The sequence below is a fragment of the Nyctibius grandis genome, chromosome 9 (genome assembly GCF_013368605.1).
Source record: "Nyctibius grandis isolate bNycGra1 chromosome 9, bNycGra1.pri, whole genome shotgun sequence".
NCBI classification, from domain to species: Eukaryota; Metazoa; Chordata; class Aves; order Nyctibiiformes; family Nyctibiidae; genus Nyctibius; species Nyctibius grandis.
The window spans coordinates 30,015,117-30,041,841 of NC_090666.1; the positions used below are offsets into that span (position 1 = coordinate 30,015,117).

Sequence of the window (26,725 nt, forward strand, 5' to 3'; positions counted from 1 at the left end):
AGAAATAGCAGGTGGATCCCACTGGAAAACAGATTTTCTTGCACACCTGGAAACCAGCTTCTCACCGACCAGTTATTGTGTTTCAGGTTTGAATCTGAGTGAGTGGGTGGCATCCACGCCTCTTGCTATTCACACCCTTATTACCTCGGCCAGGGCTCCTCAACCCTTGCTGAGGTTGGCTTCCCTGTCTCCTGTGGGTAGGGTACAACACGTGAGAGTGAGCCAGTGAGCATGCGATACGCTTGTGGATTTTGCCCATGCTTGTGAGAGCAGGGGAAAGGAGAAATGCTCCTGACTCACGCCACAGGCACACAGAGCTGGGTGGGAGAGATGGTTCCTGCATCCAACTCTTACCGTACCAGGACAATCATAGGCTGTGTGTCCCCCACATGTCTTTCCTTGCCTGTCATTTCTTCCTTGCCCATCTTCTGGACTCCAGAAGTTAGCAAAGGCAGGGCAATGACGTACAGACCTCCTTCTGCCAAAGGGACTCGGACTCCACCGTTTGGTTAGGCAGAACACGCATGCCATGCCCAAGATGAACCATGGCCGCTCCCTTGACGAATAACAAACACTCACCATGAAGACCAAGTAAGAAAAAAGAGCTTTCCAAGAAAAGCACGTCTGCAAGAGAAGGTGAGAAGGTGCAACAGCAGCTCTTCAAATCTATAAAAAGCCACTGCAAAGAGAAAGTTACAAAGAACTGTTTCAACTGAAGCAAGAGAGAAGGTAAGGTGCTAAAGGAAACAGTTTTTAATAGTGCCAGAAGTTTTACAATGAATGGCTTATGAGATTTTGGAGTCTCCATGACAAGAAGTTTCAAAAACGAGTCCAATACACCTCTTGCAAGCACTTCTAGTCCTGCTATTTGAAATCAGACAAGACAAACATTCAAACATGGACACTTCTTCCCTTTGCGAACCATGCTTGATTATACTGTGAACTGTGCTGAAGGGTCACTCTCCCTCACTCCCGTGTTCCTTGTTGCAACATTTCATTTAACTGGAGCAAAATGTACAAAAAGGAAATAGAAGCCAAGTTCTGGCATTAGCAATAGCTCAAAGAAGCTAAACAAATGTTAAGAAAATTTAGAAATTACTTGTTACTGCACATACAAGGCCCTTCAGTAACAACCTCAAAACACATGTATGATGTCCCGCCAAATACAATACTGGAGGACTTACTACACAGGGTTTGTGGCACACCAATAGTTATTAATCCACAAAATTGAACAGATGAGAGTGGCAGACTATTTCATGGCCTGATTGTTTCCAAATGGGAAAAGATCCCTTTTTCATAAAGATAAAACAAATGCCAATACTTATCTATTTTTAAATGAAATTAGTGGTGGCTTAAGAAAGCCAAAAACTTGCCCATACAAAATATGTTCTGCTATAGCAAATTCTGAAGGAGTTGCGGGGATGTAACAGATTTAACTGTGGACTTGCCTGATGAAACAAGTCAAAAGCTCCCCCCACCAGCTGGTAAAGTAGCACATTACACAAAATACATCTCTTCATTCCAAAACATTATTTATTTTGCTACGCATGTAGACAGTGACACGATTTCATTGGGAAGGGCAGAGATAAAGACGTGCTTGAGAGCACAGTGGCAACAGAGGAACTCCTTGAGATATTTCAAAGACCCAGCAGAGTAGTTTCTGTTGGACACAGCGCTTGGAGAGGAAGGAAAGACATGGAAAGCAGCCTCTGGAAGATCCCTCCAGCTTACATACACACAAATACATACATTTTTAACCTTTTACCAAGACATGCCTCAGTCCCACAACCACACTACTCTCTATTAGGGCAAAGGAGAGAGTACTTGAGGGCAAGGCAGGGAGATAAAAGGTATCATTATGCAACTGATTTTATATGGGTGTGGCTGTTTTGATTACCTTATTTATTTGCATTACCAAAGTAGTCAGAGGCCCTGCTGAGGTTTCTGTGCATTAGACCCTATGTATGTGCAATCGATCCCCTTCACCCAGACACGCTGGTACAAGCTCAAGGCGGAAGAGGCGAAACTGCCAACAGCCCAGCCAGCCCCGAAGCAGGATGACGACTGCAATGCCCTGCCTCCCGCTGCGCTGCCCCTCTGACCCCTGGGCAGCATCAGATCTGAAACAGTCCAAGTCAGAATGAGCGGGCTGTGCAAAATGCTGGGAGATCAGCGAAGGAAGATGGAAAAACAGACCAATACCTGCTGCAGCCTTCCAGAAACAGCCACGAGAGGGCAGCATGTGCCAGCCTATGGAACAGGCAGCCCACAGGAACGCGCTAAAAATCTTTTTCCAAAAGGAAAAATTAATGTAGGCATGAGACACCTGCAAATCTGCAGAAGGCTGGCTAGCACAAGCTCTTTTCTACTTGGGCATTGGAAAAAGTGAGGAAAGCATCAGCTTTAACGTTCATGAACTAGCACCTGAGTTTGGCATTCGATGCTACGGGATGCAATTCCAACACTGAAGACACGCAGCAGACTCCCTGCAGTGTTTGTTCAGTCCTTACACATTTGTCCCCTGGCTGGCACTGGGCCTGACGTGTTTTCATGATGAAGTTTGTGCAAGCTGTGACGGGAGACTCATGTCTGTCCTGCACTTCTGGAGTTACCATGAGAAAAGATTATGTCCAAACTTACACATTTTTATAAAGTTATAAAGGTGCTCTTCCCAGGCTGCCCAACATATTGCCCATGATTTCCTCATTGGGCTTAGCAAGGCAAGAGCACAAAATTGGCACAGGATCTGTTGTTACATGTTTGATCAATGTCCTAATACTCCAGCACCAAGCGACAATTCAAAGCAAACACCAAGCACATTCATCTGATGTCTGAATATGAATGTTATCTTGACAATGCTATGCTGACAGCAAGGGGAAACAGCAAAACTCAAACCATAAGAACATTTAAATTAGCAGTTTGTTGCCTTGTAAGATCTTAAAACAACCACATGCTGTCAATAGAAGAACTAATTTCATATTATCTACAACGACAAGAGCCTTGTACAGGAGACCCTCTCACCTTCCCCCAAGCTTCAGTGAAAAATTGAGTCCTTAACAACGCAATTTATTCCCTTCTACAGCTGCAAAGCAGAACTTGCATACAATATCTTAACACACTGCTCTTTAATTGTATGCTTTCCTTTAACTTCCTCCTACACTCTGCAATTATAATCCTTTCTTAAACACCTGTATTAGTGTGAAGCTATAAGAAAACAAGTAACTGTATTTTCTCTTTCAAAGGAAATCTGATTTTGATAGTTTTGCAGGGTCTAAGTCACCAGATGCTATCCTTTAATTACTACACGAAGAAACTTCTTAGATACTTAAAGGGCACCCAAATCATGACTTGTTTCTCTTAGACGCCACCCAACACTGCTCTTCTGCGATCTACCTTCACCCCTTTATAGAAGTGCCATAGTAAAGGAACCTTATCTCTAATTTTAGGAGACATTTGAAGTAACAGCACAGAAAAGTAAAAGGCAAAGAATATCAGAAACCTGCAAAAAAGTTTAACTTGCTACTCCAATGCCTGTCACAATAAAGACAGATATTGAGAGGCAGATAGTCAATTTTAAAAAAAAACCTGTTTCTATTAAGCTGTGAGATAACCAGAAATCAATATGAAAAGAATATAATTCTTAAATTTTGTTTGAAAAAAATGTAGTAACTATACTGCACTTGCCACCTGCACATTCAGTCTAAAGATGAAGTTCCAGCAAAATGGGAAGCCTGTCTCACTTGAGTGCAAGGTTATCTCTATTAATAGTCTCACAAGTGTAGATATGTTCTTTATATGGGGTTATCCACAGAAAATTTTGTTCATCAACATGACTTCAGAGTGGCACTCCTGTCGCTTCATCTGTAACACATGGATAAAAGTGTATAGGTCTGACCTCACTTCTTCACATGCACATCAATGGTTTGCTTCAACGTATTTTGGAGTTCAGAGGGCTACCTCTCTTCAGCATTGCTCTGGGGACACAGGCAGTCCCACCAGTAGCACTCCGCGGTGGAATTGGAGGACAGGTACTCATGGAGTACTTGCAAAGAATTATTATAATCAAATTTGATTCTATTCCAGCAAGGCACTTTCCACTATCTGAGTTTGATCTCTTCACATCCAACTAGACAGACAAAGATCTTTAACAAAAAAAAAAACAAAACAAAAACAAGCCACCCTTAAACTGCTGTACTTTACAATTCACCTTGTTATTATGAAGAATAAACAACAGAACTGCAAAGCTTCATTCCATGAATTAGGATTAAAGCTTCTATCTAGGATTATTTACTGTGAGTCAGGGGAAAGAAGGAAAAAAGGACTTATTGAGCAGCCACCAAAGTTTGCTTGATTCCTTTTTCCCCCCCCTCTCTGTTCAGCCAGCTTCTTGACTGATGGAAAGATATTTAAAAGCAGGCAGCATAAGAAATTAGCCTAGTTTTAGAAAAAAAAACACTCTAAACACAGCCAATCTAAACAGCACCACATACAAAACTTGCTACAAGGTTGCCCTGTCAACAAGCTTTATTTGAAGGATGTCAGGCTGCCAGGGCAGCAGAGAAAACACCACACCGACTGCATCAACACTCTCTTTTAAAATAAAATGCTTTTTTGTGATCACCCAGCAACAGACGTGCTCACAAAAATACCTTCCTAAGGACCACAGGTCACAGCACTTAGGAAATGCCTGGAGAGTTCTTGTGCTTCATTAATGGAACAGGATCTATTCATCTGGAATCTCTCGTCTAATCAATTAGCAGCAGCAGCAAAATGCCACACCGTATTACAGTGCCAAGCACCAATATTACAAAAGCCTGCTATCACTGCTGACTTCTGACCAAAAAAACAAGTCAGAGTGCAAATATAAACACACCTTTGAGAACTCAAAGCTTTAACCATTTTCCCTGAGATCTGATGTTAAGATGGAAGACAGCATACTTACTAAAGTCTTAAATGATGGTAAGAAACATCATCCTGCTCCAGCCATGGCCCCTTGTCAAACTTCAGGTACTCGATGTCTTCAATTACCTGGAATCAGAAGATAAAAATCACACTAAGAGGTGGTCTGATCAGAACCTCCAAAATTAATGAACGCACCCCCCAAATCAGTGAAATAATTAAAATATATTATTAAACAAGTCACCCAGCAAAAAGGCTTCACTGCTAAAGCTGTATTAACAATGCAAATGTTTAGAGCTAACATATCATCTCCCACTTGTATTTCTGGAGGTCGTAGCCCTGCCGTAAGCACTGGGCAGACGTGTGGGGGCCAGTTCTGAAGTTCCTGGTCCTTTCAGCCTTAGTGAGCAGAGGCCGGCAGGGAATAAATCAACTGAGAGGTGCCTTGTTTCCAAATTCTTACCTGATCCAAAATACTCTTCCTCAACCTGCCATTGGGGCTGAAAGGAAGCAAAGAAGGTACAACCCCAACTCTAAGGCAGAATGAGGAGGAAATGAAAATAAGTCTAAATTTAACCCTCTTTTGTTGCAAACATAAACCATCCTACTACATAGGAAGCCTGTTTTGTTTGGTTGTTTTGTGGGTTTTTTTTTTTTTTCCAAAAAGACTCAGTGGCATACTGAGACAGGCTGAGGAGCAATTGTGGTAATTGCTTCTCAGTGTTGCTGTGTGTGGTTCACATCACAGAAATCAAGGCATGTTTCAGACTGGAAAAAACTCACACGTGAAGTAGCCGTACTGACCGAAGTCCAAAGGCTCATCGGTCATCAGGACCTACCTGTGCATGAATGCACCCCGAGCAGAAAGGAAAGGTAAAACTCACAGCTCAGCACCCAGAACCATTCAAACAAGTAACACCAGCTCAGCAAATCATTCCTTCAGCATGCTCAAACTTATCAGTCCCATATTTGAGCTTCAGTTACAGCCTGGCTCCACCGGAAAACACATCTTTGCTGGTCCACTGGGGAATCGCTTAACACGGTTAATTGCCTGAGGTCATCACGCATGACTGACTAGGTCTGAAGGAAACCTGAACTAGTGTCGGGAGGATGCTCTTAAGGTGCATGATGAGGTAGAGATAGTACCTTGAAGCAACTTGGGAAAGAATGGATTGTTACAGCTCCAAACATCACTTTTCAGAGGCCTTTTGCAGAAGGAAAGGATAAAGCTATGAGGTCAGGATCAAAATCCTGATGACACAAGTCGATCCATTGACAACAAGTAAGCCGATGCCAGTAATAAAGTGGGTGATAGAATAATAAATGAAAAACACTTCTATTCTTTACTGTACATTAAAACCACTATAATTATTCCCTGCAATCACAGCAAACACTAAAACCCATCTTTTAGCACTTAAAAGGCAATAAAAGTGCTATTACAAAGTAGTTTCGACTACAAAGGTCCACTCTATTACCAGTATTATGTTTTTATGGTAAGAAATAATGGCTTAGCAATGACTACATGACCATTTTCCTTGAGGCATTTATTTCTTAAAGACTACTTTTGCTGATAAAGACTTAAAAAATATGGTTGACATGACATCACCGAATCATATTTAAACCTTCAAGCAAGTTTAGTTGCTCTTTAACCATTTTTGATGTCTTACAAAGAGACAAAGCTGGCAAGCCAGATCCTGTAGCTGAGAGCATAGGAAACCTACTTTTCACATAAAGAAAAAAGGCAATGACAAATCCACCTGTTGATGGAAAAATGTTTGTCTTCAAAAAACACTACGGAAAACTGCACCACAGACATTTAGAAGTTTTCAAAATTGTACTTAAAAACTGCTTCTTCCTACCAAACTTCCGTAACATAACTCCCCAAGATAAGCATTCAATGATGTAAAGAGGAAGAAAGGTGTATGGTAAGTTAGTTCAAATATCCATTATTTATTTTAATTATTTAATTTTAAAACTGAACCTCCACCATACTTCCCATTAGCCATGCAAAAGCAATTACTTCTCTACTCCACAGCAAAGTTTTGGAAACTCACCACTGTGGCTGATGACAGGACTAATAATAGAGTTGCTAACAATAGGGGCTCAGAATATGTTGCAGGGGGGAAAGAAGTCTGTACCCAAATTAGTTTTGCACACTTATTATCATATCAGAAGATATCTCTCTCAGCAGCTCATTAACAATGGTATCAGCCTCCCAACCAGGCTAGAACAGCTTCTTAATTTATAAGGAATGCTCTGGCATCCCCTGGGAATTAGAAGCAAATGAATGATTTAAATCTGATGGCAGCACAACTTGTAATCAAGTCCAGGAGAGATCAGGTCTTAATATATTGCAGAGCATGGCAAGATTTAGAAAAAACTGTTCCAGTAATGAGACCCCTTTCTGTAATCTGTGCAACTAAGCCAATAGGAAGAGCTTACAATTTCTAAGCTTGTTTCACAGTGATCTGGCGAGTACTGTTGCTGGAAGAGCTGGAGGAGCGGCAGGCAGCAGGAAGTGGTGACACTGTTCTTATTCATATCATTTATGGGAACAAAAACACCAAACCCCAATAGGCTGCTCTGTGAAGCATCTTCACCATCTTCTCCAGTTTAGGCAAGCTGGTGATGCTGAATAAAACTGATATCTAAATACAAAACACTATCCACAAGCACAGAGGAATTGGAACAATTTTGGTTAAGTTTTTAAGCTATTTACTTTCTACCCCCACCTCTTCTTTAATATCCAGGGCTTTTAAATTTTTAAACACATAGCTAACTTTTTATTCCCAGTTTCATCCTCATGTAAAAGTAGTCTGAAACACCCTAACAAATCTCATTTCAGCACTTATTACTCCTTTAGCCACTCCAACCAAAGTTAATTACAATATGAAACCCCAACTGATCTTTTTAAAACACACTTCAGAAGCAAAAGTCATTTCTATGTTGGGTATGTCTGCTATGAGCAAATAAAAACCCATTAAACTATAAGGTCATAAAAAAACTAAGCTCCCAAATCACACAGCAAATAATCTGTACATAGAAGCTAGCTAACAGTTAAACACTGCTATCAACAGGATACACCTGTGTAAACAAGCACCCCAAATCCCTCCTGCCAACCCTTATTTCCAAATTTCAACTATTTCATTCCAAAGGTAAACTGAATCTGAACAGAAGGGAAAAAAACAACTTTATTCTTTGAAGCGGAAAGAGTACCAATCTCTATAGCTAACATCTAACAAGGAAAACGATACCATCTTGTACTTTGACTTCAAAATAATAATCCTTCCTCTAGTCCAGATTTGTCCAACCAAATTAAGAACTACATCAGTGCACGCTGATGACCCTACGTACAGCAATGACACAAGATTGCTGAGCTTGGCAGACTCTCTACTTGAACAATAAGAGCTTTAGACTGACTTTAAACCCTGATTTAAAGGATTAAAATAAAATCTCTAGCAATGGGGTTTACTACCAAAACATCTAGGGAGGAAACAAACTGCTTTATTCTAACCAGTTCAAGACATGCTCAGAGAGAAGGGGAGAAAACAAGCAAATAACCCCCCTATTCCAGCTTTCTCTTATTTCTTCTACCAAACATCCGTGGCTACATTCTTGAAACACTACAGTTCTCAAGTCTTACACTTTCTTTTATGTTATCTGGAAAAAAATAACTATAATTGTTCAATATTCCCATCCACGCCCTGACCTCTGGTTTTTATTCATTCCAGCTTCTTCCCATTTCATTATTTTTGTCCCTCAAGAAAAAAATAATAAGCTAAAAACAGGACAGAGAACATATTACTCCTGGGATGTTGATCCTTCTTGCCCCAGAGGATGCTTCTCACTGCAAAGCTGAATATTCACTCTGGCTGCAGGTGTGTGAACTGTGACAAGGAGCACCTACCAGCTGCTATGTGCCTTACCTACCACAGAAGCAAGGGCACCCCTACCCTGCTAGCACTGAAGTAATACTTTTATTTTTTATGCACATGAGAACAAGGCTGCGCTCTCCATTTTTCCACAGGGGTACTCACAAGACTGAAACCTCAGAGAGACAAGGAATATTTGGAAACAGTAATTTCAGAACTAAGATAAAACTTGAAGGTTTACACTCTTCTGTCATTTTCTCCCTTCCTGAAGAAGGCACAGAAGGATTCATGTCAGGATTGTCAGCTGGTAAAGGTCACAGGTAGCTATCTGCATAAACACAGTTGATCTCAGAACAAAGGGAAAGGCCTTTTTTTTTTTTTCAGCTTCCAAAAACATCTCATTTTCAGAGATTTTAGAAATTTTGCACTACAAATGCAAGCAGTTGCCTCCAAGAGTGATTTCACAGTGAGCTTCTATTTATCTGCAGTCATAGCCCTTTTTGTGGGTATAAACCCAAACTGCCTCAAAAATCTACTGGTTAATAATTATAACCTCTATAATCAAGTGTATGAGTGTTCAGAAATCCAGCCACAACAGGGCAGGACCCAAAAACATAGCACACAACCATATTCTCATAAAGGGAACTAAAAGGCCTACAAACACAGCAATGGAGCTAATGCAGGTTCAATTTTTAGGACTAGGAAAGTCCTTATCAATATTTTCTGCTTCACAAAGCTTTTGCATGGGAACACAAGGATATTAGGTGCAGGCTATTGTCATGCACAACACCAATGAAAATCCACACTTAATTCCTCCAAAGTCAGGCTTAAGAGAGGACAGTTTACTGCAGACTTCAACTGAAACAGATTCATCACTAACTCCAACAGCAGGAACCTAGCTCAAAGATCCAGGAGATTTTCCAGCCCCTTGCTGCCAAGATTGCTCTCAGCAACCACTAGTTTGGAAAAAAACTTCCCCCCAGTTTTATGGCTGACCATGACATTACAAGGTGTGGAATATCTCTTCAGTCAGTCCGGATCAGGTGTCCTGGCTGTGTCCCCTCCCAAACCTCTTGCATATCCTCAGCCTAATCACAGGGGGTGGAATGAGAAACAGAGACAGCCTTGATGCTGTGCAAGCACTGCTCAGCAATACCTAAAATACCGGTGCATTATCAACACTGTTTTGGTCAGGTGTAAAGCACAGCACCACATGGGCACTTGCAAAGAAAATTAACTTGATCCCAGTCAAACCCAGCCCATCAGTGAGTGAGCACAGCAGTAAGAGGTTGCCTCCTGCAACACTTCGAAATGTTCAAATATGCCTTTTTTTTTTTTTTTTTTTTTTTAAGAGCTCCATAAAGGCAGTAAGCAGTCAGAAACCTCCCTTGCTATGAATGCCAAGGTTGGGCTTAAGGATCTTTAGTTAAGCACTGACCTGGAGGCTTAGCTAGGAAAGTTTCTAAGACAAGTCCCATAGCAAGATGGAAGCACCCTTATGAAACTACACACAAACCTCTGCAGTAAGGTGGCCTGCTACCTGCTGAATATCGTACATAGCACAGGTGGGTGGACGGGTGCTGGTATACTGAAACAAATGTTGTTTTCCTTTTGCATCTGATTTGGGAAAGCCTGTTATGCTTTCCCAAACTTCTCCCTTTCACCAAACTAGTAAGTTTTCCATCTCAAAGTAATCACCCTGCCACTTCTCTCTTCCCAGCTGATGTAGGAATTAATCACATACTGCTGTGTAAAGGTCTGGACCTATTTCCTAAAGCAAAAAGCAATACAACCATCCTCATACTTCTTTTCCCCTCTAACAGAGAAAATGAGAGCATTAAGTAGACTCTAGAAGGATTATCAGAGCTTTCAAAGAAGAAACACAGAGGATGAAAATATTAAAATCAGCAAGACATGTCTGAAAAGGTATTTTTAGTGCAGCCGAGATCCTTATTGCTATTACAGAATTCAAGTGAGCTTTGAGGGATTCACCATGTAACTTTCATCCCTAGAACTGAAATGAGCCCACTACAAACCTGCCCAGAATTACAAAAAACTTGTTGCTCTTTTCAGCAGGGGACAGCAGCTACAGAGAAAAGTTAACAATGTGGAAGGAAAAGGTTTCTGTTATCTCTCTAGTAACCCTCCATGAGCAAGAATGTCTTCTGAAATAAGGGAAATATATTACACCCACTCCAAAACATAACATAGTTGAGCAGGAGGAAGCAGTGATCTCATGTTAATCCTGTCATATAACAGAGGGCTTATTTCTAGCAGTGAGAAGGCAATTTATCTGGCTTGGTCCAGGGCTAACATATTCTCCAAATGGTTTTGCCGGATAAGAATTGCAGTTTAGACACCACGTTCTAGCTCATACAGATGAATAACCCAGGATTATAAAGCTTAGAACTGCTCTGGTTATCCAGCTATTTGCTATAACCAAATAATGACTAGCTTTTAGAAAACAACAGCAATTTTATCACATCTGTGCACCAACCTGGATTACAGGAAGCTGCACAACAGCAAAAGCCAACAGAGACAGACCTTACACTAGCAGACAGTCTCAGCTGAATGCTGGGGGTGACTGACCTTTTGGTTAATACCATTAGTTCCCAAACTGAGCTATGCAGAGCCTTGCCCATCCCACCAGCCACTTCAAACAGCAATGCTAACTGAACAGCCAAACATGGCAGAGCCCAGCAGGGACTCAGAAATGCTGGTTCCACCTCCCTCACAGGATTTCCTTGGAAAAACAAACCAAATTTGGAAATACCCAGCGTTAAGTTACATCAGACAACAGACACTACAAAATTATTAGTGATAATCATGTGGTTTATAGGGGGCTTTGCTTGCTCAGACAGGCAGGTATCTTGGCAAAAGGGATGGAGGTGGGATTTCCACTCTCCTTGCAAAACAACACTCACTCATCAAAATACAATAGTACAGACCCAGCCCAGATCTTTGCCGTAGCAACAAACACTAAATGCATTAAGTAGTTAACTACGTTTGTTACCTAGGACAACATGTTCTCTTTACATTTCAGTCTTGGAAGTTTAAAAAAGAATATCAATATACGCAAACTCTTACCTTCTCCACATCCTCTGCCTCGTTTGCTGTGTACTGCAGAACTTCACTGGTCTCACTGCAAAGAGAAAAAATTGAATTCCCCTGATACAATTGTTCTACTCACCCTCTCTCCCATGCTCCAAAATGAAACAGAAAGAAAGTTCAAAGGCACAAACAGAACCAGAAGCGTTAAAATTTTTTAGAATACTTACGGAGTTCTTACAATAGAATTCTTATTAGACATGCAAGTTGTTTCTTTCCTGGTTCAAAATTGTTTTTAAAGAGCAAATGGCCCGTGGTATCTACATAGTTTCAGTCAAAAAAAAAAAAAAATCCCACGTATGAATTTGTTTCCATTCCACTAATGTGGATACTTGCCCCAATTAAAATTGCCCAATCTGTTTGAAGCCATGTGACGTTTTCAACCAGTCTAACCCAAAAACCTCAGTAGACTCTCCTTTTTACTAGTACATTAATACCTGTGGGTAATTTTTAAGAGAAGACTACATTCATTCATCATTATTTACTAAGACTGAGCTAACTGAACCAATACAATGCAGGCAGCAGGATCTGTAGGTATAAAAACATTTAAAACAGGTAATAGCATCCTGGTTACAAGATTGTTTTCTTATTCATACAGCAGCCTTCACAGGAAAGTCACTTGCACAGCAGGGCCACGATAGGAGTTCCTATATGAACGTGTTTCACTACTACATATGCGAGGCCATAACATTTGTTCCCAAACTTGCCCCAGCTGCCCTGGAAGACCTTTCCTTTAGCTAACAAATACTTAAGAGAAAACAAAACGGGTGCCCAACATGACCAGTATATCAAACAACACATAGCAAAGCTGAAGAGCATGGAGAAGAAATTGCAGACTTTTTGCTTAGCACAACCACTTCCAAGTTTAATCGGGATTAAGGCGAGCAATCTAAGTTGCTCTATGTAATCACATTATTAAAATAACTTATAACTGCTGTAGTCCAAACTAGTTCCTAGTCTGCATTAACACTGGTCAGTCAAAACAGCTCTGGTAAAAAAAGCTCATTTATAAAATGCCTTTTATTCTTACAAACCCCCAAGCTCTTGCAGTCAGCCATTCAACTGCTGCTCCCAGTAGGGGAACTACTTAAAGAGTTTGTTTTCAACTTGAGAACAAATCAAAAAGCCTCACACAACAATTCAGTCACAGAAAGAAAATAAATGGCCTCCTTTCAAAGGGAGCTGCTGGGACAGCATAGCGCACACACACTCACATCTCCAGTATCAACTGTCAGTAACCAATGGTAGAGGTCAGACCTCACCAGAGTCTTATACTGGCAATTGCATTAACAATGCAGATCAAATCACTTGATACTCTGCAGATTATTAGGGCTTTCATTAAAAGAAAACAGCTGCTCAGTGGAAGCACTATTGGATATGAAAGGGAACATTAGCAATCTTAAGGCTTTGGTCCAGGAAAAGAAAAACCAAATGAAAAACAAAAGCTGTCTGTTCAAAATCACGAGGTAGTACCTGCCACAGCAGCAGGCTCACAAATCACTATCAAAAGAAATATTAAAAGATGTTCATAAACATGTCAGACTAGAGAGGAAGCACCAATTTTAAGATAGCCAAATATCCACTATAAAGTACAACTCTTCAAGTAGCATCAAGTTGCTCCCATTAAATGGGACAAGGTAACAGGAATTTTGCTAAGTAACTGTCTCCGTTTAGCCTGCACCCAGGGCTAAACAGTAACCAGTTGTTCTATCACTCAAGACCCCTCCTCAGCTGAGAAAGGGAATTAGGAAAAGGAGGGAGACTCGTGGGCTAAAATTTAAACAGATTTAATAAAATAAGAAAACCAATACCGATACTAATACAAAAGACACAAAATTATACTTAGCTCAGAGTAGTGGCAAGTCCCTCCAGGGATAGTAACCATTGAGAAAAGAATAGAGGAGAAAAAGAAAGAGGAGAGCAGAGCAAAGAGCCCCCCATCCCCACAAGCTTTCCCATTTATAGTGACCCTGATGTTAATGTTATAGCATACACCTGTGGGCCAGCCTGAGTCAGCTGCCCTGGATTTAACTGCTAATGGCCATCCCACAGCTGGCCACAAACTGGAACAACACGTAACAGAAAATTGATTCTATAAATTTTATCCCTGCAAAACCAGGAAAGTAATAAACTAGACTATTTTCCTGCTGCATTTCAAGAAAATCAAGGGAACAAGCAAACATAAAGCTTGAACATGGAAAGTACACAAGAGTTTGTTCAACAGTCTATAACTCTTTTTAGCCTGTTTGAACCACATTTCGGTCATCCTCAAGAACTGGGGAATCAAATACGTCTTAGTCTGCCTAGAGACTAACAGCCAGGCATGAATATAGTTCACTACATCACCCTGCAAGCCAGCAAACAGTTACAGACAGTTGAAGCTTCTGTATATTTATCCAATATACAAGCCACGAGCGAGGTCCAGAGATGCGCAAAGCTGAAGTTTCACACATTCACAACTCCTCCACACCAAGGAGACAGAGATGTCCTTCAGACCCGAGCACAAAGATTGATCTGACAAGCTACTGTAAGCCCATCCGCTGATGAGGATGCCAACCAGAGGGTGTTTGCTTAACAAGTGTACTGACCATGTACAGACAAAGGGGAAAGAGTTGAAATCACAGCAGGACCAGGTCTAGGATTGAGCCTCACTAAACACCACGATATATTTCAGGGGCTTGATTCAATCCAAAGAAGCAGCAGCATTTTTCTCCTCACCAATAAATTTGAAACAGTTCTGCCCTCAGGGGGATGACAGTCCCAAGACTTCCCATCCTCCCTCTCCATCCTCAGCTCCCCGTTTCCTCCTGGAGAGCTGTGTGCTGGCAGCTAACCTGGCAGGGACGCACCAGGAGGCAGCTGACCATACATCGCACCAACAGCTTCTGCCCTGTATGAATGACAAGCTCAATATGAAGTTATTCAGTTCAATTGCTGACAGCGCAATTACACTGATTTACCCTGGGAGATGGAGCAAGAAAGCAAGGGGAAACAAGCAGGCTACATATACCTGAAGGTCTACTTTGACTTAAATGTAACTCAATAATCAGCTTCATGCACACACCGAACCTTGCATGGTTTTGACATAAAGTAGGCCAGGCTCTGTGACCTTTAAGAGTTTCCCTTCCAGAAAGCTATTTGTTTGTGAGGGACCAAGACTGCTTACATTCACGTGCTTTTTGTTTTTAGGACAATTTGATTTTTGATAGGGCTCTATTATAAGAATTGGGATGCTGGCAAACTAGAATGGTCTCATCTGAAGTTTACAGCGCACACATTCTTGCTTCCCAGATAGAGAAAGGCAGGGGAACCCAGAGAAGAGCAACTAGAGAAAGGCAGGGGAACCCAGAGAAGAGCACCTTTAGTCTCTCAGAGCAGGCAGCAAGGCAGTCTTTATTTACCAGCACCAAGAAGTCCATCAAATCGTTTTCAAATGTGGAAGGCTATCAGGTGTGTGCCTCATGAGATGGCGAAACAGAACTAGAAAAGGAAACAGTCCCTTACCTGAAAGCCTTTCTCCCCTTCCTCCATACCACTATCAAGAAACCAACCAAAGCTATAACAACTGAAAGGAGTTTTTAGATGAGAAAATTTCAAACTCTCCAAAAAGGCCTGAGAAAAGCTTATATTGCATCACGCTCTCCTCAGGTCATGCAAACAAACACACAGCTTTAGCTGTGGCATTTTGGACATCACTCCAAGAAAGCACTCCAACCACTGTTGCAAGCTAGCAGAAAGAGAAGCAAAGGTGTCAACGCCAACCACATACAGAATACTGTCAGAAAGGGAGACAGAGCTTGTTGTTGCAAAGCAAACAGACCAGATTCCTGGCTTCGCTCCTGAACTGTTAACTATGAAAAAGTTTGTGCTTCCTTGTATCTGACTCCATGACAGCAAAGTTGCAATGCCCCAAGACAGCAGGATGGAAAAACATGATGCAGATCAGGGCTCATTAACTTTGCAACATATTAGGCAGGTCAATTAATGCAATCCAATGAATTTACTATTGTACAACACTTGATCCACTCTGAATCTGTTAAGAGTCAAAAAACATTGCTTCATAAAGCTCACACCTAAAAAGACTTTCTTTTTAATATTCCAATATTCTAACACTGGCATCAGGCTTCTCAGATGCCAGAGGTAACTACACACAAGTATACAGTTATTATGCCATGAGTGCAATACCCCATCATTAGGGCATAATATTGTACCACGTAGCACAAGGAAGATTTCCCACATGACATGATTTTATTTGCTTAAACTGGCAGCGATTTTAGGATTTGCGTACATTTTTACTCAAAGGCTCAATAGACATACCAGTTTTATTTGCTAACCTGATCTCTGGTAAGAAGGTTTTCTTGTAAGCATCCTCAATGTTCTGGAGATACAAAGGAGACACCTTTTTCTCATATGGCTAAAAACAAACAGAAAACAATGTTGTGAAATGAGTTTTCTTTCTTTTCCCATCAGCACAGATTCCAGCCTAAGCAGAAGACACTGCCACACCATCTGCCAAGAGCTCACTCTTGTATTAGCAGTCAAACATCCAAGTGAACCACGTTACACATTAATGCAAGTCTCAAGAATTAAGACATTTCAAGTGTTTAGAATCTCTTATGTGGCATTCAATATCTAGAGTACCCTAAGGAACAAGTCAGTCTGCATTAATCACTGCTTTGCCCTGTACTATTATGTCCATGGTTTTAATGATTAGCCATATGAGTAAGATTCTTCTGATACGCCACTGAATCTAACAGAAAGGGAAAGGCAGGTTAAACAGAAGAATGTAAAAGCAAAAGCTTTCTTCCAATTTATTTGTTTGTTACAGGAATCACCTCATTTTCCCTGAGTTCGCATAAACTAAGAGAACCATACATCTACAGCATCAAAAAGATTAACTTTCCAAGGAGTGATCAATCCTAGCTACCTGCACCTTCAAGGCCGTTATATATAGTCATCCAGAAAATAGGAGAAGATTGCTTGAGTCTGCCTTTTCAACGAGAGGGCCAACGTGCATCCATTTCCAGTTTCAGACAAGTGCATGGACAACCAGCCACTTCAACTACGCACGCCAATAATCTTTCTTTGAAATTTCACGGATATCATACCTGCTGTTAAACAGTTCAGCTTCTGCACAGTGTACTTTAATGCCACACTTGCAAAATGCCAGGAATTTCTCTAATCTACAATGTGTTCTTTCAGTTCAATCCTAAAACTAAATTACATTTCCTGCTTGAAATACTCATCCAAGATGCCCATCATGTTGGAAAGATCTGTCTCTGCTTGTTGGGCCCGCTGGAGGGCTCTTCTTTTTCCAGTGCCCCGCGCAACAACAGCGCACTGAACACCAATCAAACACTCCATCAAGAAGGCAGAATTCCCAAAAATACCATCCCCAAACAAGCACTACAGTGTTCACCAGTGCCACTGACTCAAGAAGTTACAAGTTACACCAGCAATTTCTGCCTAAAGGTCTCAAAAAATGCCACCGACCTTTATGCTCACGAAGGCAAAGAAATCACGAGTTCCCACGACACATTAAGAAGTTTCTAATTCTGTCACTGAAGTTGCTAAAACAAAAAAGCTATGGTTTTCCCACACAAGAGTATCTTGTTCAGTAAAGCGCAGGGGCACATTCAGTCACAGCCCAAACTGCTGGAGGGCAGAAGGGGAGAGTCATTCTACCAGCACACTAAGCAATTCAGGCCACGCAGATCACAAAGCAGCGAGGGCAGCCTTCCATTTATGGCTTTGAAGCCACTTCCCTTCAGCAATCATCAGCCTCCCTCTTAAATGAGCAGGGAACTGCAAAACGGAACGCTCCTAGCTCACCCTAGCATACTAACATACACACATGCTTCGAGACAAGCAGGCATCGCCAAGCATTTAAGAGACCTGAGAATTTTTTCTAATAAGTCAAAGCTTTCTTTTAATCTATCAGGCTGTCCACAGTTAAATATTTCACTTGACTACAATTTCCCATAGCCTTTGAACAAGGTACAAGCTAAACATCATTTAATCCTCATAAAACATCTGAGAACAGTTATAAGCACATGTCCAAATATCATGGGGTGAAGGGCGGCGGTGGGGAACACCAAACCAAAAAACTTATTCAGATTAGTCATTATACAAAACACCCTCAGCTTTTCTCATCCAAAACTATTTCAATAACCCAGTAATCCAGTATGCTAATACAATGAGCAGGGTAATTTGAAGACAATATTACAGAAGTTAATTTATTTTCTTTTTTATCAGTTGTCTCCATCCAATATCATGACTTAAAAAAAGACATTTTGGAGAGAAACTATGCAACCCTCAAAAGGTTTTGAGAACAAAAGTGAGGATGTCCCACAAGTGGCAATGATCAACAACAGGTAGGAGTCATATATCATGACCTCAGACTAGACTGAAGTTGCCATAGTGACAAGACACAACTGTATTTCTTATTAACTTTATATTAAATTAGCCAGAAAGCACCCTGTATTTTGTATCTTGTGGAGTACCTATACAAAATTAGTTTTAAGTTTCAAATTGGTGGTTTTGCTGTGTTAACACAAAAGCACCAAGCAGTAATTTTCTTAATTTCATAAAGCTGACGGAACTTGCTGATCACAAGTGACCCACACATTAACATCAACACAGGTTTGAAAAAGCTGTCAGCTGGGGAAGCTGGAGACAGGGACCACAGCTGGGGTTTCCGGCACTCAGGAAGTACAGATAATCTTAGAGTATATTGCAAGAAGGATATTACCTAGTCGCAACTCCTGAAATGACAGCTACAAAGGCTGGTTTTTAAGAGCAGGTGAATTTTATAGGACTTCTCATTACAGAAATGACAGCATGCTGATGCAGTCAAAAAAAGCTGGGGTTTTTTTTGTTTTGTTTTAGAGCAAGCGTACCAGAATACCCGCAGTCATCACCAGCACAGTTCTTACACTTAAGAGGACAAGAAGCTTTTCTGAAACAGAATTTTGCATCAAACCCCACAGGAATCACACACAAGGGCATGATTACAACAGACATTAGTAGGTAGTAACAGTGGCAAGAGATAAAATTACCTCTCCCTTCTCCTGAATCCTCTTCTGCACCTCTGGGACGGGTACATCTATATAAATGACCAAGTGAGGCGGCAGGAATTCACAAATGCTGATCTCTTTGATCTCCTTGTAGTGATCAAGACCTGCATAAAAACAAAACCAAGTACACTGGAGAGCTAAAGGCAGCCCAGCTGAACACATACGCACTTTCCAAGTGAGGACAAGTGCAATAGGAACAGCATTAAAATTATAACCTATCAGGTAATGAATCTGCAATCATTTCTTGAGTGTTTTTCCTGTGTTTGCTAAACACATTCTCTCTGCAAATAAATCCCATCCCCCACTTCTGTATCTGTAGTCTCCTCTTCTTGTTTGATATAGCAAGTTTAGGGTAGGCTTTACCTCAAATAGGATTCAGAAGTTTTTAGGATAAATAATCTTCCAGAAACAAAAAGTAAAACACAATTAAACTAAGAAGTGGCACACACTGAGGTATAAGAGTCTAACATCAGCTTAACAAAGGGGAGGATTTATTTCTGACTTAAGTTTACCGAAATCTAGGTTTTTCCTCCATTGTTTAGAGACTGTCTCTCAAAACACCAGAGAGACTGTAACACTCAGGTCACCTGAGATGACCACTGGCTGGGGCTGCCTTCTGCTACAGCCTCATACACGAAATAAATGGCCCCATCCTAAGATGATAGCATGGCAAAGGTGGTAATGGAAAAAAGTCACGTGCTTCAAGACGACTTTGCAAGTACTCTGTCTCCCACCACGGGAGGAAACCCAAGGATCGGGCAGGCATTTGCCTTGCCTCTGATGCATACACAAAATCATGCTGGTTTAAAGAAAGTATTTTAAGAGGTCACCAACCCAGCAGTGTCCCTCCTCACCACATTGGAGGCATACTCTGCACTACTGTGATTCAATAGCTCTGTGCTCTACAGCAGACCTTCTCTCCAAAATCACGACAAACAGACTCCACTTCAGAGGACAGGACTAGAGGACCTCACCTTCCCATACAAAGAAATGTATCTGACAAGAGTTGATCAGCTTCGTACAACTGGGTACCACATCAATAACCTAAAGCATTTTTGGGGTAATAGCTGGGTGATTCAGAAGCCAGACATGTTCAGGGAAAGCATCTATTCAACATTTAAGTGGCATGAAGAGCACTGGCTCCATTTAACCTAGCTCAAGTGCAAGCTTTCCTCAATAAGGCTCACCAGCTTAGCTAGAAATGCAGTGCCACCAGGACCCCCAGGTCCTCCTCCGCAAAACTTTCTAGACAGTTCTCTCCCAGCGTATACAAGTTCCTGCAGTTACTCCTTCCCAGGTGCAGGACTTTGCATTCCCTTTTGTTGAACTTCACGAGGTTACCATCCAACCATTTCTCCAGCCTGTCCAGGTTCCCCTGAACAGCACCAAAAACATATGGTGTGTCAACCATTCCCCTCCCAGTTTTGCATCATCTGCAAATCTGCTGAGGCTGCACTCTGTCCTGTCATTCATGTTTTAAACCCAGTTTAAACCTGTTTTGGCCTCAGTATCCTCCCCTGGGATACACCACTAGTTACTGGCTTTTGCACTGCTGATCACAACCCTTTGAGCCCAGCAGTTCAGCCACATATCTAATCCATACTTCATCAGTTTGTCAATGAGGAGGTTATGAGAGACAGCACTGAAAGCCTTGCTTAAGATAAACAATATCCATTGCTCTCTGCTCATCCAACTGAGCTAGCCTTCTATGAGGAGCTCACTATCAGGTGTTTAAACACGATTTCCTTTTCATAAAACTATGACAACTATTCTCAATCACCTTGACATCTTCCTATGTTTGGAAATGGCTTCCAGGAGGATCTGCTCCATCACCCTCCTGCACATCAAACTGAGGCTGACTGGTCTGTAGCTTCCTGGATCTTCCTTCTTGAAGACAAGAGCAACGTTTGTGCTCTTTGAGATTCAAAAAGAAAGCCAGTCATTTAAGGCAAGTAGGCCAAACCTTGTTGACCTATTATCTACCTCCCACCCAACGCTTTAAGATCATGGTCTGCCTGAAGAACATCTGGTCACCTTCAGCATGCTCACCCACATTTCCAGGGAACTACAGGAGTCTGTGGCTGACAGGACACAAGCAATAAACAGAATACATGTTCTTTAACATACAAGTAGAAGCAAAACTGGGAAGTCTCATGGCTTGAGGTTGGTGCTTGATGCATGGAACAGCAAGGTGCTAAGCACTTTATAAACAACTCTGAAAATTTAAAGGAGTCCATCTTCAAGCAGGCTTTTTTTTTTTCTTTTTTAAAAACTAAACTACCACACTTCTGACAGATTACAGCAAAATAACTTCCTTTTGCACACAAGTAACTTACATCGCTTGTGGATGTAGCCTTGTTTAAACATCGCATCCAGAAACACAAAGTCGCTGTAGGGAGAGCGCTCCATCACCACACCTTGTCCTGCAATCAAAAGTAGGTTCAGGTCAACAAGGCTCAAAGAGATGGTCAATTTTCTGACTGCTTTTCTAGAAATCTTAAATAAAACAAAAGAGCGAGTTTTTGGCTCACACAAACACACTGCATATGTATGCTGAACACACCTGTCTCGCCCATACATATATTCTCCTCATGTGCCTATCACTACAGTAGCTAAGCACTACTATATTTAAGAAGTACATTTACATTTGTGTCTGGTACTTTCTGGGATTCACACCTTTTCATCTTTTTTGGAAAAGACTTGTTAAAACACAAGTAACAGGTAAATCAGTGTTGGTACAGGGAATATTTTCTCACCGGAAGACACTCAAATTATAACAATACCACCACAAAACAGTAATGACATCAAAAAGAATGAACAAAAGACACCATCAGGAACTAAGTCTAGCGAGAGTTTTAAAAAGGCTGTACAACTCACTGCTGTCTTGGTATGTTTAAAATGTCTTTTTGAAAGTAATCATTGGGGATTGCCAAATTAAAACTAATGAAATGGGTAACTGGTACATATTTCCTTTGCTAGAAATGATGTAAGATACTGATCTAACACAAAATATGCAAGGTATTTTTGTTGGAGTGAGACCAGAGGAGGCCACAAAGATGATCAGAGGGCTGGACCACCTCTCCTATGGATGCAGGCTGAGAGTGTTGGGGTTGTTCAGCCTGGAGAAGAGAAGGCTCCGGGGAGACCTTCTAGCAGCCTTCCAGTAGCTGAAGGGGCTACAGGAGAGGGACTTTTTACAAGGCCATGGAGTGATAGGACAAGGGGTAATGGTTTTAACCTGAAAAAGGAGAGATTTAGATTAGATATGAGGAAGAAATTCTTTCCTGTGAGGGTGGTGAGACACTGGAACAGGTTGCCCAGAGAAGCTGTAGATGCCCCCTCCCTGGCAGTGTTCAAGGCCAGGCTGGATGGGGCTTTGAGCAACCTGGTCTCGTGAAACGTGTCCCTGCCTGTGGCAGGGGGTTGGAACTAGGTGATCTTCAAGGTCCCTTCCAACCCAAACCGTCCTATGATTCTACAATTTTTCTAAATGAACTGTCAATCTTTGCTCGCTAAGGAGGGAAAATATAAAAAGCTTAACCATGTAACAGCCTTTCATTTCAAAATGCGGATACTAGCAAAGCACTTCAGAACAGCTTACTCACAACTTACACTCATAAGTCAATTTAGAAATGACATTTATTTACTGTGAAATCTAACCTGTGGCCAGCAGATGCTCCAAAGCATCAGCGTACTGTAAAACACGGTTACCAAACAGCCAAGCCTGCAGTCGATAAGAGTGTCCATCAGGGCATTTCGGATCAGTGTAAAATCTCTCTAGGTTACAGAAACCATTAAATTTCTCATCCAGCAGCGTTCCGTCTCCTGTGATTCTGTCTAGGTAATGGATGTCTGCTTCTGGGAAATATTTCATTCCTGACAAAAAAGAAATCCACAACGGAATACCAATCAAAATAGTAAGTTTTGCTCGTTTACAGTAAACTTCTATTCAGCTCACTTAAATATATAACTACTTTAAACAGCTCTTGAAAACAACACAAAATCCTTGGTCAATCACATCAGAGGGCAGAAAAACCCTAATTTGAGGTATTGCCACCTTTCACCTCCCCAGTGAGAGCTGAGTTATCATTCTAGGCAGAATCTTTTTGCCACCAATCCTCTAATCACCTTGACATGCTGCATACACTCATGCAGAAAATCTGACCTCTCGATTTGCAGTGACTCCACCGCAGCTAGGAGCTCAGTGAGCAAACCGACTTCATTACAAGCGAAGTTTCATTCACAACAAATCATACATACAAAAGCATCCCAGAGATCTGACAAGCGTCCCATCATCATTTCAAACCTCACCAACATTTTATTCTCCCCTTATAAGCCCTCCACATTAACTGAGGCATTGCCTAACTAATAAGTCGCTAGTCAAGAATTGCTGGTTTGGTGAACCAACTTTCTTTACACAAGAATCACAATTACACTATTAAATTCTAGTAACTCTTGCAGAAATAGGGAAAATAAGATGTACCTAGTTTTTCTGCTATTTGTTGTGCAAGCTTGCCCTTCCCCGAAGATAAGTTTCCCTCCACTGTAAAGATTTTGCTGTATTCAGTGAACTTTTTTGTAGCTCTGTCTCCCAACATATAAGCCAGCCAACCATACTGCAAATTCCGCTCAGGGCTGATATGAATTCTTGCCTGAAAGAAAAAACACCAGAAAATTAGCATATTTTAGCTTTCTTAGCTGAATTCAGCATGCCCAAAGAACAGCTTTTTCAGACCTTCTGCACACACAGGAGGATACACATTCATACATCTAATAGAAGGAATCTTCATAGTGGTTAGCACCACCATTTCAGCTCAGCAACTGAAGAAGTATTTAGGCTGAGCAGCTGTTTATGAAAAGCAAGATTGAGAAGGCAGAAACCATGGAACAACTCTCAGCGTGTTTAAAGCTTGAAGCAGGACTGCTCTTCCGGAACTCTGCTCTGAACCTACACAATGACTGAAACTTCCCAGACCTCCTGAAGGCCACAGACACATGACGTGCCCTGCGTTCCCAAGGGAGATCCTAGAGTAGGCTTTTGTTTGTCATTTTTGTTTGTTTGGTGGTGGGTAGAGACTAACACTAAACCCTCTCCCAGTCTCTCGGGACCTTCTCTCAGTCTCTAAGGAGAGTTACAGCTTCATTTCTGCACAACACAGTTCCTGGACAAAGGTGGAAAGAAATACCCACCTGGCCTGTAAAGCTGAAGGCAGTACCTTACTGAGCCCTGCTCAGCAAAGCCACCCAGAGACCCTCGTAAAAACTGAATAAGCCTTATTTTGAGCAATGCAGTGACCTCACTTACACACCAGATTTTATTTTTATTTAATGATCCTCTGCTTGCACCGAGATCACGTTCACATGCTGAAGATCACTGGGTCATCACACTCTGGTCTCAGGTATTTACTTGTGCCTCTACCTTACACCTCGCCCCCTCCCCCAAGCCCCTGCATTCGCCCATTGGGACTGTCCCCTTCCAAGGAGCCTCCCACCCCACGACCTCCCCTGCCCCAAGGCCATCCCAGCGCTCCCCGGAGCCACGCCCCCCCCGAGCACAGGAACGCTGCTGGGGGCGAGCAGAAGCCGGCTGGGGGTGCCAGCTACCAGCACCGCCCGCACAAGCGGCCAGCCCCCGCCGCGGGGAGGCCGGGGCGGCCCGGGCACTCCAAGGTGAGCCCGCCCGGCCGCGCTGAGGGGCGGCCGCCGCAGCCAGGGGAACCGCGGCTGGGCGTAGGGACCTCCCCCGCCTATCCCCAGCCTCGGCCCCGCTCACCGCCGGCACCACGGCGCTCCCCAGACGGCCCCGAGCGGCGGCGGCCGCGGCCGGGCCCAGCTTAGCAAACCACAAGGACATGGCGGCGCCGAGGAGACGCGCCCGGCCCCGCCGCGACGGGCGCGCAGAGATGACGTCACGGCCGGCCGTCACGCCCCTCTAGGCCGCGCCCACTCCACTCGCTGGTCACGCCCCTCTATTCGCTGGCCACGCCGCCGCCGAGCCGCGCGGGCTCTGCCTGCAGCAGGCGGGGAAGTGGGCGGGGAAGTGGGCAGGCAGGCAGGCGGGCAGGGAAGCAGGCAGGCAGGCGGGCAGGCTGCCTGCACAGGCTCTGCCCGCAGCCCCCCGCAGGAGCTGGTAGCTGCGTGACCGTCTGTCGCCGCTTGTCTCCTCCGGCACCTTGCGCCGGTACTGCCAGCCCCTGGTAGTCCAGCCGGGGCAGGCAGGAGGGCAGGCAGGCAGCAGGCAGGCAGGAGCGCATTGCCTCGCATGCCGTGGGGAGGGAGCTCCAGGGGCGAGGGGGGAGCCTTGCTCCTCTGGCAACAGGTTTTCCCTGGGGGGTCCTGGTACAGGCAGGGCTGGCAGGAGGGCAGGCAGCACCAGGAGCAAGGGAATCCTGGCCTCTCCCACTCGCGGCAAACCTGGGCTTCCTCGCGGCTAGAAAGTCACTTCTTTGGCAAATGTTGTCCCCTCGGGAAGTCCCAAGGTGCTGGGAGGAGAACCAGTGGTGGGATGATGACACTGCTGCACTGATGTCCCTGGTGTCTCCTCAGGCGTTGACCCCTCGGCTGATATAGACCGGAGGACTTATGCTAAAGCCCCTCACGCTCCCCCTGCCCACCAGGTCCATGAGTCAGGAGGAGTGGGATGTCCAGGGCTTGAGCTTTGGGGAAGGAAGCTGCTTATTTCTGGTTCTTCTGCCATGACAGGATGCGTCTGGACACCAGCCACCTTGTGTCCATCGTGTCACTTTCCATCAGCTGCTGTGTAGTCGGATGTGAAGGATGCAGCTCGTGTGCCCCCTCTGCCTCCTCACCGCTGGCCGGGGACTTCAAAGGCAGCCCCGATTCCTGTCCCCCCTCCTACCTGGCAGGGGGTAGGCAAGACTGCCACTCCCTGTTCCAGACTGGTGGGTACCTGGCTGTTACAACGAAGGCCTCAGTGTCCGGCTATCCACACCATTCAAGATTTGCAAAGCCAAAGAGGTGGAAATCAAGATCTACCTCCTTCTCCAGCTCTATGGGAGCCGGTGAGCTGAGACAGTTTCCAGTTCCCCATCTGAAATACTTCCTACCACATGCTTTGGGCCTTTGGTGAGTTACCAATGAGGTGGCAAAGAGAAGAGATGGGGGATAACTCACCAACGTGTGCTTCTGCAGTCAAGATGTGCTCAGCCTGTTTGCACAAACCCCACAGCAGGCTCAGGGCTCAGGTGACAGCAGCCGAGGACATGTGCATGCACCGGAGCTCGCTGGCTGCAGCTCAGGCCAACCCTGCCACTCCTGTCTGCAATTGGGTTGGAAGGTGCTGGAGAAAAGGGGATACCTTAATCAGACACATAGGGCAGGAGAAGACACTTCTGGGAAACCACCCTGATGCCCCCACAGCGGGCAGACCTCTGCGGTGGCGAACCTCGCTACTGCTCGTGGAGGTTTTGCTGGTCCTTGCCACAAGATGGGGCTGGGTAATGCTGAAGGAAAGCTGCTTTCTCCCTGCCTGCCACCACGGCTTGTCCCACAGAGCCGTGTTATGAGCGCCAACAGGTCCCCATCTTGCCCAGGGCTCGCTGGAGACTCTGGGAAAGGCTGCTGACACTGCTAACATCTCGAGGTATCACATTCAAAGCATCTTCTCTGTAGAAGCGGCTCCTGTCCCCGTACCGCTGCAATGCACGGTTGCTGGAAAGCACGTGGGCGGTTTTACTTCCCCTTCTTTTTTGGTTTTGCGCTCCACGTTTGCCAACAGGAACTCTGGAGAAACCGCTCTGCTCCAGGAAG

The 26,725-nt window shown here is 43.4% G+C and overlaps 1 protein-coding gene across 1 annotated transcript in view; it reads right to left on the reverse strand.

Moving 5' to 3' along the window:
- The window catches only part of NDUFA10 (NADH:ubiquinone oxidoreductase subunit A10), a 42,775-nt gene extending 17,912 nt beyond the window's left edge, over positions 1 to 24,863 (reverse strand). The window contains exons 1-8 of the mRNA XM_068407499.1: positions 24,729 to 24,863; positions 23,439 to 23,607; positions 22,616 to 22,831; positions 21,292 to 21,378; positions 18,938 to 19,059; positions 16,214 to 16,293; positions 11,859 to 11,913; positions 4,943 to 5,028 (exon numbers count right to left, since the gene is read on the reverse strand). Coding sequence (XP_068263600.1) covers positions 4,943 to 5,028; positions 11,859 to 11,913; positions 16,214 to 16,293; positions 18,938 to 19,059; positions 21,292 to 21,378; positions 22,616 to 22,831; positions 23,439 to 23,607; positions 24,729 to 24,809 — 896 coding nt within the window. The 5' untranslated portion in view covers positions 24,810 to 24,863. The remainder of the gene's footprint in view (positions 1 to 4,942; positions 5,029 to 11,858; positions 11,914 to 16,213; positions 16,294 to 18,937; positions 19,060 to 21,291; positions 21,379 to 22,615; positions 22,832 to 23,438; positions 23,608 to 24,728) is intronic.
- Positions 24,864 to 26,725: the final 1,862 nt, after the last annotated feature.